Source organism: Chiloscyllium plagiosum, unplaced genomic scaffold (genome assembly GCF_037043375.1).
Source record: "Chiloscyllium plagiosum isolate Xiang-an unplaced genomic scaffold, Cpla_swu_hap1 HiC_scaffold_48, whole genome shotgun sequence".
Classification (NCBI taxonomy): domain Eukaryota; kingdom Metazoa; phylum Chordata; class Chondrichthyes; order Orectolobiformes; family Hemiscylliidae; genus Chiloscyllium; species Chiloscyllium plagiosum.
In genome coordinates, this window is record NW_028270186.1 from 11,232,932 (window position 1) to 11,250,492 (window position 17,561).

The 17,561-nt window shown below is 42.3% G+C and overlaps 1 protein-coding gene across 1 annotated transcript in view; it reads left to right on the plus strand.

Moving 5' to 3' along the window:
- Positions 1-7,172, plus strand: part of nudcd3 (NudC domain containing 3) — a 47,190-nt gene extending 40,018 nt beyond the window's left edge. The window contains exon 6 of the mRNA XM_043681393.2: positions 6,648-7,172. Coding sequence (XP_043537328.1) covers positions 6,648-6,758 — 111 coding nt within the window. The 3' untranslated portion in view covers positions 6,759-7,172. The remainder of the gene's footprint in view (positions 1-6,647) is intronic.
- Positions 7,173-17,561: the final 10,389 nt, after the last annotated feature.

The window sequence follows — 17,561 nt, forward strand, 5'->3', positions numbered from 1 at the left end:
AGGCTCAGGATGATGTAAGTTATGTGGGAGAGTGGATAAGGACGGGAGGTGGGGATATAAAAGACAGAAAAGTTGAGTTAGGCAAGAGAGAGGTGAGTGGAGGAGGTAGGCAGAGGGTGGGTGAGGAGAACTATCGATAAGGAGGTTAGGACAAGACACACAACTGGTTTGAGGCTAAGGCAACTGAGATGAACCCTGTTGTTGAAGCCAAGCGTGTCCCCTAGCGGAGTATAAGCGGTCAGCGAGCTCAGGGTTGCCAGGAACAAGGTTCAGCAGAATGCCAGGCTTTGCACCAACGAGTACTGGACACAGCTAAGTGAGGACATTCAGACGGCCATGTAACAGGGAACATTAGGGGAATCAAGGCATCAAGAGGCACTAGGACCAGCTCAGAGCAAGACAGCCCTCCCTCAAATCTTCTACTGGGGAAGAAATCACAAAGGCCAGCAGATAGAGAGGTGGTTGAACAATACTCTGATCTTTACTCCAGACAGCACACCGTGTCCGCTTAAGCGCTTGATGCCATCACTTGCTGGCCGACCATGGACGAGCTAGATGCAGAGCCATCAGTCGAAGAGCTCAGCAAGGCCATTGACAGCCTGGCCTCAGGTAAGCCCTGGGTAGTAACAGGATTCCTCCTGATCTGATCAAGTGCTGCAAGACTAGCTTGCTGCTCCCATTTCATGAAGTCCCCTGCCAGTGCTGGCAAGAAGGAGCTGTACCCACGGGCCATGAGGAATGCCAAGAGCATTGCCCTCTACAAGAACAAGGGTGAGAGAAGCGACTGCAGCATCTACAGAGGCACCTCTCCCTCAACATTTGGCAAAGCCTTTGCTCGAGTCATCTTGACTCGCCTGCACAAACTGGCGGAACACGTATACCCAGAGTCACAGTGTGGCTTCTGAGCTAAAAGGTCAACAGTAGACATGCAGTTTTCCCTTCGTCAACTGCAGGAGAAGTGCAGAGAACAAATGCGAGGTGCTGCATTTTGGGAAAGCAAATCTGAGCAGGACTTACACACTTAATGGTAAGGTCCTTGGGAGTGTTGCTGAACAAAGAACTTGGAGTGCAGGTTCATAGCTCCTTGAAAGTGGAGTCGCAGGTAGATAGGATAGTGAAGAAGGTGTTTGGTTAGGCCACTTTTGGAATATTGCATGCGATTCTGGTCTCCTTCCTATCGGACAGATGTTGTGAAACTTGAAAGGGTTCAGAAAAGATTTACAAGGAAGATGCCAGGGTTGGAGGATTTGAACTACAGGGAGAGGCTGAACAGGCTGGGGCTGTTTTCCCTGGAGCATCAGAGCCTGAGAGGTGACCTTATAGAAGTTTACAAAATTGAGGGGCATGGACAGGGTAAATAGTCTAAGTCTTTTCCCTGGGGTGGGGAGCCCAGAACTAGAGGGCATAGGTTTAGGGTGAGAGGGGAAAGATATAAGAGAGACCTAAGGGGCAACCTTTTCACGCAGAGGGTGGTACATGTAAGGAATGAGCTGCCAGAGGAAGTGGTGGAAGCTGGTACAATTGCAACATTTAAAAGGCATCTGGATGGGTATATGAATAGGAAGGGTTTGGAGGGAAATGGGCCGGGTGCTGGCAGGTGGGACTAGATTGGGTTGGGATATCTGGTCTGCATGGATGGGTTGGACTGAGGGGTCTGTTTCCATGCTGTACATCTCTATGACTCCATAACAGAAAATGCTCTGTATGTCGCTTTCATCCACCTCGCAAGACATTCGACCTGGTCAGCAGGAACGATCTTTTCATGGTTCTCCTGAAGATCGGCTCCCCACCAAAACTACACAAAAGTGAGGACTGCAGATGCTGGAAACCAGAGTTCAGATCAGTGGTGCAGGAAAAGCACAGCAGGTCAGGCAGCATCCGAGTAGCAGGAAAATCGACGTTTCGGGCAAAAGCTGCGCAAAATGTTGGTATTTTTTTCCTGCTCCTCGGATGCTGCCTGACCTGCGCTTTTCCAGCACCATTCTGATCTGAACTCCCCACCAAAACTGCTGAGCATGATAGAATCCTTCCACAGTAACACAAAGGGGACAGTGCAGTTCAACAGCAACTCTTCTGAACCCTTCAACATCCACAGTGGCGTCAAACAAGGCTGCATCCTTGCTCCCACACTCTTGGGGATTTTTTTTTCTTGCTGTGCTCCTGAAACATGCCTTTGGCACTGCAGTGGAGGCAATTTACCTACGCACAAGATCAGAGGGCAGGCTCTTCAACCTGGCCCACCTCAGAGCCAAGACAAATGTATGTGTGGCACTCATCAAGGACATGTTGTTTGCTGATGATGCTGAAGTTGCAACACACACCCAGCAGGAACTCCAGTCACCGATAGACCACCTCTCCGAAGCTTGCAAGGTTTTCAGGTGACTATCAGTCTGAAGATGATGTGCATCCTGGGACAGGACACAGAGTAACTGCTGGTCATCACCTTTGACGACGACAAACTCAATGTGGTCCATCAGTTTACGTCCCTGGGTCTACCATCACTGATAATCTCTCCTTGGACACAGATTGATAAGAGGATCGGGAAAGCAGCCTCAACTCTTGCTCACGTCATGACTTGAGTATGGACAAATCCCAAGCTGAGAGTGAAGACAGAAGTGTCAGTCTACAACGCCTGTGTCATTAGCACACTGCTGTACAGCAGTGAAATGTGGACTACATATACCAGACAAGAGAGAGGACCGAACACCTTCCACTTGAGTATCCGCTGTATCCTGGTACATCAGCGTGTCCAACGCAGCGGTCCTATCTCATGCTGGCCTTCCCAAAATGTACACTCTGCTCAGGCAGCAGAGACTGTGTGCTGGCTGGGCCATGTTAATCATCCAAGGAACAGGAGAATCGACATTTCGGGCATAAGCCCCAAAACATTGATTCTCCTGCTCCTTGGATGCTGCCTGACCTGCTGCGCTTTTCCAGCAACATATTTTTCAGCTCTGATCTCCAGCATCTGCAGTCCTCGCTTTCTCCATGTTAACCATCCCCATGGATATCCTCTGTGGAGAGCTCGTATCTGGGAAGAGACCCACTGAGCATCTCCAGCTGCGCTACAAGGACATCTGCATCAGGGACGTGAAGGCGTTTGATATTGTTACAGAGTCCTGGGAATGGCTTGCAGCCGATCGCACAAGATGGCGAAGCACCCTGAACCAACCCCTCAAAACAGGAGGAAAGAAGCTGATGAGCAGCCACACGGGAAGGAGTGCAGCAGTTCCAGCAGATAAACGACCGCACACAGATGTGACCTCTGCGACCGTGACTGTCACTCCAGTATTGGTCTCTTCAGTCAGAATGACGTTGCTTCAGGGAAGCAGAAAGCCAGAACAACTAGGTTGCTACCCATGGTCCGCCATGACCGAAAGGGCCTCACACAAACAGAATTTAGGTGTTCTGCAAAGCGGTACCCAGTGTGTGTCATCTTTCATTGTAGAGCAGACCTCTTTGTGAGCAGTGAATACAGTCGACTCTCTTGAGTCAAATGCAGGCAAATGGCTGCTACAACTGAAAGGTGTTTTGGGCCTTGGGTTGAGTTGGGAGGACCCAACTCTGAATGGTCCCCATTAGCAGCTATTCATCGTACCACGCTGATCTCTACCCATTCCTTTTTCAGTTCAACTGCTGTGTTCTCTGGACTCGATCTCTGCCGATCATTTACTCCTCCCCACCTCCCCCAACTTCATTTTCAGTATATCTACACCACCTTTCTTAGCTGCAATCAGTTCTGAAGAAATGTCACTGGACCCAAAATGTTGACTCTATTTTGTCTCCACAGATGCTGCCAGACCTGCAGAGTTTTTTCAGCAATTTCTGTTGTGTTTCTGATTTCCAGCATTTGTGGTTCTTTGGTTCTTTATTTCCCCGATCATGGGTGCACAGTTCAGTCTTATCCCTGCTGCTAAACCTCTGTTGCTGTCGGACTTGACAAAAATGATTTTGTGCACAGAGAAATTGTCATCACCATACTCCTTACTGCAGTGAGGCATGGCTAGTGCATGAGCAACATAGACAATCACAAGAGAAATTCCATCAATATTTGCAATCAAAACATCTGAAGGACACTCCAAAGCTTTTTTTTAGAATAAGCATTAGAATCCCTATAGTGTGAAAACAGGCCCTTTGGTCCAACAAGTCCACATCGACCCTCCAAGGAGAATACCACCCAGACCCATTCCCCTGTATTTACCACGACTCATGCATCTAACCTATACATCCCTGAACACTATGGGACAATTTAGCACAGCCGATTCACCTAACCTGCACATCTTTGGATTGTGGGAGGAAACTGGAGCACCTGAAGGAAACTCCACAGATACTGGGAGAACGTGCAACTCCACACAGACAGTCGCTCAAGGCCGGAATCAAATCCGGGACCCTGGAGCTGTGAGGCAGTAGTGCGAACCACTGTGCTGCCCCATGGGTTCTTGGAACGCGACAGCAGTGACCATAATGACTTTGAGATGCAGCTACTGGTTCAGAATGGTGATAACTGCATTAAATTGCATGATATTTGAAATTTCAATGTCTTGATGGGGTAGCAAGATGGCCAAGAAGGAAGTAAATGAATGGAAATCCTCTGGATCCTCTGGATCCTAGGATGATCAACTATGTGCTGAAAGATATGTGAATCAAAAATTGACGTGCTCAGTTGTTGAAGTCTGAAGTCACAAAAGTGTGTCCCTGACATTCTTGAATTGAGGGGTAGGTAACGGTGCTTATCTGACTTGGGTAACCCAGGGAGCTAGGATAGAAAACAACAACGAAATGGAAGCATGTTAAAACGAGCAGGGCAGTTTCAATTACTGTGGCCAGTTGAATTGACAATCATTTGCAGTTGATGGCAAGGGAATAATTTGTCAATTATGCAGTCGACCTAATGAAAATATATTATATAATGCAGTATCCAAAAGTAGCTTTGCTATCACGGATGTCCCCTGGGTGCTCCAGTTTCCCCTCTCAGTCCAAAGATGTGCAGGTTAGGTGGATTGGCCATGCTAAATTGCCCATAGTGTCCAGGATGTTCAGGCAAGGTGAATTAGCGATTGGAAATGGTGAGTGGGTCTGGATGGGATGCGTCTTGAACAGTCCCTGTGGACTGGATGGGTCGAATGGCCTGTTTCCATAATGTATAGAATCTGTGATTCTATAACAGCTTAATTGTTACTTTTTGTTTTGCATTGACACTGAAACAAGCTTTCAGAATGGCTTCATCTCCTGTATCAGTATCCTGACCTGGTGTGTGAATTTGCAGTTGCTTTTGGGTGGCATTTTTCCTTTGGTCAAAATGGTAATTCTGTAAGACTGCCTTCAACAGTTCCAGCACCTCCAACTCATTTCCATGTGAAATACCATCAACATTTCAGTTGGTGATGAGGCTTTCATTTGTCAATCCAATTTTGCTGTTTCTTAATGGTTTTGATATTGGCCCTATCTGGTGAAGTAACTGAAGTATTTCAGTTCATATTCCATACACAGTGGGCAGAGACTCATGGCCAGCGTGGATGCTGATAAACTTCATTTGGGCAAAATTGTATTGTTCTCTGTCTGTAAGCTACTTCAGAAATTCTGTTTCTTTCTTTAATTGTTTAACAATCACATTGTTATTCTTATGTGTTCAGCTGCGTATGTGGCAAGAATTGAGGTGAAATCCCACACAGCTTTGATGGAATTGGCAAAGCATTTCACTGTAGATGAATGTACCTCAGGAGACCAGTCTTAATTACATCTAAATATAGATTTGTGTTGATGGCAGAATCCCATGGCAGCCAAACCACTTGGATCACTCAAGGCTATTTTAAGCAATGCTTATATGACTTTTCTCCCCCCCCCCCATGTGAGCTGTTGGCAAAACCAAACATTTTTGGCCTTGTATCTGAAAGATCCTGGGCCTTTATTTTCATCTTATTTCCTCTCCTTATCTACTTGACAGGACAACTTTCATCTTAAGTTGGTCTGTAGTTCAAATGTAAATTTTAGACAGAAGAGTGAGTAACAAAAAATAACCAATGGTTTGAAAAGGAATGGACAAAGCAGAAATTTAACTGATGAGTCAATGGCCATTTATTTGATGTGTGATGAATTTGGTGTATGACTGTGAACAACAGATTCATTTTCATGCAGCAAGTTGAAAACATTGTATTCCAAGATCAGCCATGCCATAGCTTCTTGACTTGCCACTGCATCAGTATGACTTCATTGAAAGCTTAAAACCTTCCCATGAGATGTCCATTTATTACAGCACCTGATGTTGAGGCCTATCAGAATGACATTACCGGTTTTGTCGCAGATGATTTTGGAAATTTAAGTATTTCAGTGTTGCAGATGTACAGCCACAGGAACTGATGTGATCCTGATTGCAAAAGGAGCCTTAGATTAATTTGTCTTGAAGCTGCTGTTGGACTCTAGATTGGAAAATTGCCTTCTCACTCAATGTCGTAATTTTTCTGAATTGTTCTCATTATCACTGGGTCTTCATTTTGCAGCTTAAATCTCCAATGTGTGGAAAGTTGCTTGAAGTGGCAGTTCACTATTCTGTGCAGGAAGGGTGTGTGTGCCTGAGTTTCTTTATAAACTGGGACAAATGGCAATATTTTCCACTTTTCTCAAACTGTTTATTTGTTAATGATTTCCAGAAAGTGCACGAGATGTTGAAGAAGGGCTGGGATGCTGAAGGCTCACCATTTAAAGGACAAACGTTTGATCCCTCTCTGTTTAACATTTCTCCTGGAGCTGTACAGTTCTAAATATCCTGCCAACACTATTGATATTGACAAGGCACAGCATCTGACCCCAGACGCCACCGAGGATCTGTACAAATCATGGATTGCACTCTGCTCTTGAGTAACAAGAGACTTCTTCTGAGCTTTGAGTGAAGTCAATGCAAAGCATCAGCTGCCAAATCTCTATCGCAGACAACGTATTTATTTCTCGTAATTCTTATTCTTAATTATCCTTGCATAATTTAGATTTTTCTGAGAAGTTATTTGCTGTCTGCAGATATTTTGGGCAATTCCTCCAAGTATTGTGATTTAGAGTGCTTTCCGGTGAGTAGTGACAGTAGTGTTTGATACTGTTCTTATCCTTTGTGTGAATGCACTGATATTTATATTCCTCTTGTGGCTTTGAAATTAAATAATAAAAACATTTGTGGGCAAAAATTATAGTGATCTAGTCAATCTTACTTTGTATTTGTGTGGTTTCAATGAACAGATTTCTTGCAAGAACTTGTGACAGAAATTGAGTTTTTTTTTTGTGTAGTTTTAGCTAAGGGGAGGTCGATTTCATCTAATAATATCATATAAAGGGATCAAATCCAGCTGTAATTCAAGCCATGTCCCCTTCTTCAGACCTAAAAAACATTTCTGAAATTCTGATCTGTTGTCTCTGAGTCTACTTCAAGGAGGAAGCATGCCACCGAGTTAACGTAAAGGTGTTTAATTTAGTTTCCACATGAAAAGCAACCATTTGAATTAACCTGACATGATTAAAATCCAAGAAAAACAACCAGTTACAGAAACATAGAATCATACAGCATGGAAACAGACCCTTCGGTCCAAACAGTCCATGCTGACCATGTTCCCAAACTAAAGTAGTCCCACTTGCTTGCGCTTAGCCCATATCCCTCCAAACCCTTCATATTCACACACTTAGCCAAACGTCTTTTAAATGTCACAACTGTACCTGCCTCCCACCATTTCCTCTGGTTGTGCATTCATACATGAACCACTGTGTTTAAAAAAAAAGTTTCCTCTCATGTCCTTTATAAATCTTTCTCCTCTCGCCTTAAAAAAAAAAGCCCTATTTTTGAATTCCCCTACCCTGGGGAAAAAAACCCTTGCTATTCACCTTATCACTGCCTCTCATGATTTTATAAACCTCTACAAGGTGACCCCTCAACCTCCTGTGCTGCAGTGAAAGAAGTCCCAGCCCTCCAGTCTATTTGCATACCTCAAACCCTCCATTCCTGGCAGCATCATGGTAAATCTTTTCTTAACCCTCTCCAGTTTAATAATAATCTTCCTATAAACAGGGCGACCAGAACTGCACACAGTACTCTGGAAGTGGCCTCACCAACGTCATGTATGAATTCAACATGATAGCTCAACTCCTGGGCTCAGAGGTCTGAGCAAGAAGGCAAGTGTGCTAAACGTCTTCTTAATTGCCCTCACTAACTGTGAAGCAAATTTCCACGAATTATGTGCCTGAAACCCTCCGTCTGTTTGTTCTACAATACTACCCAGGGTCCCACCATTACTTTATAAGTCCTGTCATTGTTTGTATTCCCAAAATGCAATCCTTCACATTTATTCAAATTAATCTCTGTCTGCCACTGTTCAGCCCATTAGCCCCATTGATCAATATAGATAACCACCTTCACTATCCACTCCACCACCATTTTTGGTGTCATCTCCAAACTTACTAACCATGGCTGCTTTATTCTCATCCAAATCACTTATCTCAATGACAGACAAAAGTAGACCCAGCACTGATCTCCCAGGAACCCCACTGGTCACAGGCTCCAGTCTGGAAAATAACTCTCTACCACCACCCTCTGTCTCAGACCATAAAGCCTTTAAGAACCATTGTTGTGAAGGAGACATTTTGGAAAAAGTAGTATCATGTCAATTTATGTGTCATTGTTATATATGTGGATATTATTCTTGTCCTTTATTCACAATTACTTAAGTCTTGCGAGTTTAAATGTGAAGGATGTCTCAAGTTGCAATACTTTGGTGCTTTTCAAAAACAGATGCAAGTTCCAGTGCAGCAAAGGATCGATTCAGCAACTCATGTCATTCACAGCAAGCTTTTCTGCTTAGTGTCTGAGACTTGTTAGCAGAAAGTTCATTTTAATTTCAAAACCATCGGAAACATCCTGGACACATTACTCAGGTAAGACTTTAGAAACGGTCATGTTTATGGTGGAGTCACACATTGGTGAGCTCTTCATGTGAGAGACACTTTTTTAACCCTTTTGTCCACACATAGTGAATGCATTGTGAAGAGGCCCCTCGCTTGTCTTCCTGCTTCTTCTGAATTAACACTAGGTTTTTTTTCAATAATGACTGTTACTGACCTGACACCTTCTCAGACAATTTGGTTTAATTGTTACACTGAAAACAATGATCAAAGTCATGCAATTTGTAAGTGTCTGAAGGCACTGTCCCTCCTTGCAGTTACACAGGTGAAAATAGACCCGAGATGCTTTCTCCAAATATGAGCCACATGATGAGTTCAAGCTATTAGAGCTCGGAAGACATCACAACGTAATCTAATGTCGTCGTATCTTGATGTTTTACCAGCGATCAGTGAGTGATGATTTGGAAAACTGTCTGTTTTTCACTCGTTTCTCCCAAGACCAGGCAGTTTTCTATCTCAGGGTTTGATGAACTCATGAATTGGGAGTTCAAGCTTGGGATTTACTGAAGTAAACTGCTTGTGAATCCAGCTGGCCAGTGTCTGAAGGGTTACATCTGCTCAATGTGATATACAATTTTCCCCTGATAAAAGCATGATATCTATATGACCAGATCATGATTGCATTTTCTCAACAAAGGCTGCCTTCATACCAAATGGGTTTTCATAGTGCTCTTAATCAGTTACTGAATGGTTAAAACAGAATCATGCAATTGCCAGCCTTGTAAGTCTGATTGTAAGATAAAAAGTAATTGACTGTGTTAATATTTAATCTTTAACAGATATGGCATTGTGAGAGAGATGTAATTATACAGAGTACCGTTGAACAATATGCTTAGATGCTGTATATAGGTTTAGCTGAACCCAGAGCTGTGGGAAACCGTTAGCATATTCTGAATGCAGTCTTTTATACATATGTCATAGAATGTTAGGGATTAACTGTTTAGTAAGATAAATGTGGGCTAATTTGTCTTCTCACCTGTAGATTCTGCTCTAATATGCAATCAGTGAAGCATGCAATATTGTGACCGGCAATTGTGTGGTCAAAATCCCATTAAACTCTGTGAAGACATAAAGCACATTGTGTTCATTTGAATTCTTTTGTCTGTCTTTCCTTGCATCAGGTGTTCATGAGGCTCCAAGTTATTGCTGAGACTGAGAACGGACACTTGACTCTTTGGGGTTTGCCAGTGAGGTATTACCAGTTGAGCAGATAATTTCACATGTCATGGAATTGGAAGAGATTGTAGAGCTATGAGGACAAGACTATGGAGCAACTTGGGAATCAAGATGAGGATTTTAATATTCAGGCATTGCTTGATGGCAAGCCAGGTAGATCAGATTGCGAGCACAGGGGTAATGGAGCATCAGGTCTCATTGTGAATGAAGACATGGGAAGCAGAACTTTGGAAAACTTCCAAGTTTATGCAGGATGGATTATTCCTGTTTTGGAATAAGCAGGTCTAGAGATGAACTGAGGCACCAAGAAAGATTTTTGAAGTAGGTTCTCTGAAGTGGTTACAGTCTGGCCAGGTTACAGATCAGGAAAAAGGCAGTCTCAGTACAATGTAGAGGTCAGAAACAGTATTTGGACTTGGGAAGCTATGCTATAGGGAGCTAAAATAATGTCTGTGTTTCTGCACAAGCAGAAAGGTTGATGGGAAACAGAACTAGTTCCCCACAAAGCGACATGCTCTGTGGGGTTCTCAACCATGTGTGAGAGATTCCCCACAAAGACTGATTCAGTAGTCTGAACAATAAGTTTGAAAACTGCACGAATTGATATTAGATTTGAGGAACGACAGCAACTTTGATTTGGGTTCCTTAGTGCTGTCACTTCTTCACTGCGTACTAAATATTATGCTGCTTCCAGATGAATGATTTGGAATATTGAACACTTGAGGGCTGTTTCTATCTTGTATATTCTCAGCCATGATGGTAAGCAGCACAGAAGAAAAAAAAAGGAGAACTTTGAAAAGTACTTCAGCCATATAGAAATTAACAGGTTTTAGTTTAGACAAGCAAAATTCTTCATTTTCTGTTCAACCTATACGTCAGTCTGAGCCGTGTGGTCACACAGAAGGGATGGGAATTGACCTACCTGTACCAGCCAATTCACCTTCTACCACCATTAGCCTTCGTCTAAATTTTTATGTAGAGCCCAAAAAAGTATTGATTTTAAGGGACTTAGATATTGATCCAAATAGCTGTAAAAGGTTGACATCAACTTCAGTGTCACTTGTCAGTGTGAGTTGTATTTCCATTCGTGTTAGTATTAGCAAAATCTGACTCCAAATCATAATGGGAAATTGTGTAATAATTATGCACTTTTAAGGCTGTCTCATCAATATGATGAGAGGCCAGTTCCCCAAAGCAGTAAGTGAACAGGCTGCCAGCAGTTTTGCTGCTTTCATTTCTCATAGATCTATTGTAACCAATTGTGCAAAAATTTAAAACTTCCATAACTAAAAAATGCAGCTTTTGATAATTAAATAAACCTGTGATTATAAAGGCATTGTGGGATATTTTCTTCTGTCCTTGTGACTACTAGGATGTTTCTAGAAATTCTTAGACCATGTCCAGGATTATCAGAGCTAAGAAATAAGACAATGATATTTTGATCTGTTTACAAGTTGGACATCTCGCAGTTAAAGGCACGATAAGTATGTGTTACAAATCTCTTGTGGAAAGTAGCAGAAAATGACTTGTTTTGCTGAGTCATTTGAGTGCTTTTTTTTAGTTTGAAGTTGACAGCAAAATGAAAGATGCCCCGATGGAAGTGAAGTTCCCTCAACTAATACGTTTTTGAATTAGACTCATAAGTCAATAGTACATTTGTTGAACTCACTTAGGTTGGCATTGGATTTCTCCAGTTGGCATGAAGGATCCTTGAGTTCACAACGAGAAAATTAATCCAGAGTTTTCTGACCCAAAGACTGAATATATGAGCAACTCAATTGTTCAGAATGAGAGCATGGATTTTTAGGGTGACATCTATATTTGGATAGATAGCTGCCACCTAGTATTAATCCTGATGAGTGAACATGTACGGATGGAGAAAATCCACATCATGAGAAGAAGAACCGTGCTGGAGTCAGTCAGGAAATTTGTTTGTTTTCAAAAACCTCCAAGGGTGAAAATGCAAATTGAGCAAGATGAAAGTCATCTGGGTATGAGTATGATTCCAGTTCGAGTTCAGCCTTTTGGAAGGGTCTGGGACCAGAGGGCAAAATCTTAAAATAAGAGGTCATCTCTTTAAGACAGAGAGGAGAATTTTTTTCTCTCCGAGGGAACTGAATCTACTGAATTCTTTATCACAGAGAACTCCTGATATTTGATCACTCCGTATACTCGAGGCTATGATAGTTTCCTAATCAGTGATGGAATCATGGGTTAGGGGGAAAAGGCCAGCTAGAGGAATTGAGTCCAAAGATGTGCAGGTTAGGTGGATTGGCCATGGTAAATTGACCATTGTGTCCAGGGATGTGCAGGTTAGGTGAGTTAGCCAGAAGAAGTGCATGAATACGGTCAGGGCATGGAATGGGTCTGGGTAGGATGCTCTTTGGAGGGTCAGTGTGGACTCTGAGCTATATGGACTGCTTCCACACTTAAGGGATTTTATGCAGTGCCACTAAATGGCTGGACATCAGTTTGTTCTTGCACAGCAAGCTCACAATCACATCAGACACAGGGTGAGAGAGAGAGAGAGAGTTTCCTTCAATATATTGTTTTTCACTTGGCTGCTCTTGGTAAGTGTTTTCCAAGAGATTTTAACTTAATTTGCTTGTCTCCGTTCTTGATGGCGAAGGAGGCCAAACATGGAGAGGAGGTTTTCTGGTGTTCTCAAGAATGTGTTTGTTTAATGTCACCTGTCTCGTTTTGTCATTCTTTGCAGTCAGTGATTTGCATTGGGAACTGGAGAAAGGAAGGCAGATTAGAAACTTTTTATTGGTTGGACTGAAAAGCCAGACTTTCAGTCATAAGGGGAAATGTTTGATGAAAAGACAGCACTCATCAAGTGGTTTAGACTGTGTTCTCTCGCTGTCTCCCTCCATTTGTTGGCTTCGTGATATTAATCAGCTTAAAATGTGTACCTTAAAATGTTAGCTGCAAAGGAGAAAAGGAAATGTTTTACTGTAAACCATGAATATGAGTGTCAAGGAGCCTTCAACAAAAGAGGAACCATGCTGTGGCTATGAAGGTTGCGATTTTGATTTAATAAATGGGAGCTGTGTGTTACCTGCATGATGTGCTCTCAGAAAGAACTGTGAAGATGCGCCACTCACTAAGCTCCAATGAAGTAATTCATGTTCTCGTTCTGCGAAATAAACAGGAACTGGATGTGGTTTGAACAAAAATAATGAGAGAACAGCTTCCTGGATCCCCTGGAGCATTATGATGATGATAATCCCTGCAGTCAGAATACTTCCCTTATTCTAATTGGATGTTGAACACACTTTAACATCGGTCATACAATAAAGGGTTTGTGATGCATTCCATAGCATGCTCAGTAGGAAATGAGTGTGGTTTGTATGGTTTTTCAGCAGACTGATGGAGTGCTTAACCACCGTGTCTCAACGAGTCAACATTCCTGTGAGCAGGACTGTTGAGTTAGAAGTTACTTTGTTTCCTAGATTGTCAAGGATGACCCTTAACCCTCACTGCTGGTCAGCCACTCTTTGTATATTTGTTGAAATCTGCATAATTCCAAATTTCCATGAATCCAGTGACTCTCTGAATTGAGAAGTCAACATTTTGTTTGACCTGAAGTTGCATTTTGATGGATCACAATTAAATGAGCATGAGCGGGAACCAAGCTGGTTTTCCCCTCTCTAAATCCAGAGCTGAGCCGCTGTTTTTGAATGATTGGTTAAACTGTTAAATCTGGGTTGTTGGCAAGGTTTTGATAAAGCCCCCTGCAACAATCTTCTAATTAAAAAAATTACATAGAATTGCAGAGATTGCAGGCCTATTCAGAAACCGTGGCTCCACTTATGCTCCACACGAGGGCTTACCCATCTCTCTTCATCTGACTCCATCATCCAACTTTGAGAAGCTTTCTTCCTTGTGTTTATCCACCTTTCCCTTAAAAGCAGTTGTAGAGGTATTACCACGATGCCTCAAACCCTATCTGTGCCGTCTCCCCTTTAGCTTGCTTATAAAGCAAATCTAATTTGGCTCAAAATTATCCAATGACCCAGCCTCCACTGCTGGTTAGGTAAGAAAACTCCACAGATGAATGACCTTCTGCAAAAAAGAAAATGTATTTGTCTGTCTTAAATGGGCGATCAGTTCGTTTGAAACTGTTGAAAGACCAAGATTTAGTCTTTCCCATATGGATATTCTCTCAGAATATATACAGTTAATTCTCAGATGTTTTGATAACATCTGTCAGTCTTTCTAATCTGACATTGGCCCACCCTGTCAAACATTTCCTTCTGAAATAACTCCCTCATCCGAGGATGGGGTGAGCGACCTGAACCACCGTAATGGTTTACATGTAATACCACTACATCTGTTCACAAGGTTCATGTCATGTCACTAATGCCCAGTACAATTGCAGCCAAACACCCCGAACAGTCTGCTCCATTCCCTTTGTTGGCACAATTGAAAATTTCAGGATTGAGAAAGGTAGTTTTTTCTTAACTTGGTGATCAAAGGATTAGCAGCTGAGGTGGGTCAGTGGAAGTGAGGTACAGACAAATCATGGCAAAGTTGTAGTATCTCTGCCTCTGAACCAGGAGACCCAGTATGATTAAAAAATATGCACATGTTCAGGTTGAATGCGAAAGCAAACTGAAGAGACTGAGTGCTTGATCTTGTGAAACTGTAAGAGTAGAGAATTTTGGAACACTCCGACAGTCATTGTAAATTTTGGAAAGAGATGAGCAAGAGAAAGGTTTGCCTCGATTCTGTTGAAATGCTGCGTTCAGTGTCAATGAGTGAGGGACTGAAGTATACCAAATCAGAGATATCCCAGATTCAATCTCTGCTGAATTAGTTGGTATTAACTGAACAGCTGTCATTATTGACCCCAGTGCCTTTTCTTGGGAAATGGAGGAGAAAAATAATCAATCGCTTTTCCTTCTCTCTCAATCTGTGCTTGCAGTGCAGGCACGTAGACCCACATGATGGATAAGCGAAGGCACTATCTGGTCAAATATCTGGTCTGATTTTCCAGGCAAGATTAGCAACGAATGCCCTATTCTCCTAATAAAGAGTCTCAATTTCGGGATCATTGAGAAATGGATTCTGAAGGAATGTTGAGGGAAGAATGAAACCTGGGTTGGAAAGACAAGAAAAGTATATGCGAATGGAAGAAATTGGCAGAAAAACAGAGGTTGCTGAATCTGAAGGCGTTAAAACCCTCACATGGAGGTTGAAGGCTCTGAGCCGCAATTAAGGCAATGAATAATTAAATAGTTGGAAAGCACAAAAACATTATTCAAAAGGAAATGGATCATTGATTCATTAGGCATCAATGACATGATAACATCCTGTCTGTTTCTTGGCATTAATTTTCTAACACTGACTTCATGTCTTTCAGGAGTTCAGTGGTTTGTAGAATGACAATAGGATGTGATAAAATAACTCTGCTTGTTCTGAAACCCAGGGAATAAAAGGTAACTTGCACCGAAAATGCACTTAACAAAGACCGGTGGATTAAGTAAACCCCAGTACACCTTTTCAGTGTTGTTTATTGAATGTCAGATTTAGATTTCAGCATTCTAACGTTTTCTTCACCTTTTCCCCAACACTACGAAATTACTTTGCTCCCATTATCGTCTGACTGAACAAGCCGAAAAAGCAAAAATTGATTAAGTATGAACAAAGTCCACTTGGCCTGTAATACTGGTGTCAACACTTTGAGCTATTCAATTCGTCTCTTTGCCATTTTGTAGTTTTTCTGCAAATTTTCTTCAAGAATTCAAATTCCTTTTGTAAAATGTAATTCAGTGGTATCGGGTCCACACCCTCTTTTCCGCAGTACTTTGAGATCATGAGATGTTGCTGTCCCAAGTATAGTTCTGCTGATGAAACTCGTGCCCACTGATTTGTGACCCTCTAAGAGTCCTGTTGGAAACAGTTTACCCATAGCGAATACAAATCCTGAGTTTGTGTGACACTCTCATTCGATAAGATTCAGGTGATGAGTCCACCACTTAGTGTGTAGGGAGAACACCAATCAGACATGTGCACCATTTATTTTTTTGCATCTTTCCACAAGTGTATTCAGGGCTTGTCCAGAGATTCAGAAGTGCAGTTGTCTGAGCACAGGATTCGCTTTGTTAACTTATTTGTTCATTATTGAGCACTTTATTTGAATCTTTTCACTTTTTAGTTCCAATGCAAGCATTTGCAGCCTCCCCATTTCCATGCAGTTCCTCCAATGCTCCATTCTGATAAATCACCTCCATAGTCTTGACTCTCCTCCTGAAGTGTGTTGCCCTGAAATGGATGCAGTACTCCAGCTGCGACCTCATCATTGTTTTGTAAAATCCTACTTTATGAAGCCATAGAGCCTTTATGCTATCACAACAGTATTCTCAAGTTGTACTGCCACTTTGAAAGAGTTGTATCCAGATACTCCTCAAGGTCTGTCTATTTTGTAAGCACTCAAATTGTAATGTTCAGATCATACTGCTATACTTCAGACTTTCAGAATGAATCACTTCATAGAAGTATTATGCATGAAGTTGCATCTGCCTGGTGTTTGGCCAGCCAGACAGTCGATCAAGTCCTCAGCTTTGTCACCATTTTTCACAGTTAGCAATATTTCCTGAGTTCCATGTCACATGCAAATTTTGTCTTGTGAGCCATCGATCACGTGCGTAAAACTCAGTCGTTTATTTCAGTCAAAAACTGTTTCTTGCAGCCTGATTATATTTTATATATAAATTAAGTTTGTTTGTCAACATAGCTTCCCCCTTCAGTCTTCCCCCTCTCACTTTGTTGGTAGCAGTCCTGCTAAGTGCCTTGTAGCATTTCAGTCTTTGCCAGATGTCATTGTAAATCTAAGTTGCCACCTTCATCTCCCTGTGTCACATGTCATTCCTGTTGTTGAAACCTGTTGAAAGTTCCAATCTAACCACTTGGAGGCAAGTGAGTATGTTTCTGGGAGAACTGCCAATGGCTTTTTCCCTCTTGCTATGGAAATAAATATTGCATTTGCTGAACACCCTTACATGGCTCAAGTTAGGAGACCTGCTTCAGGGCAAAGGGTGAGAAAGTTCTGAAGTGATATTTTTATTCAGATCTGGCATGTGTCTTCAGAAATGATGGAAAGAGGTAGACTGCTGCAGTCTGTAATGGAAATCAGTCTAAACTAGCATCAGATTCACCTTTAGAGTTGTGAGGGGAGACCGTCATACTTAAATGTTGCGAGAATTTGTGCCACTTCGGATGTGGGTGGCAAGAGTTGTGAATGGGTTGAGAGTTTTTGGTTGGAAGATGGGAGACAGTCAGGACAGCATTGAATGACCGGGTCTTGAAATAGCCAAGGCATAAATGAGGGTTTCAGCAACAAACAAATGGAGTGAGGTTGGAGTGCAGGTAAAAGTAGATGTTCTTGGGTCTCTATGCAGTCAGAAAATTGCTTCAGAGATACCTTCTTTACCTTTTTGGGCATG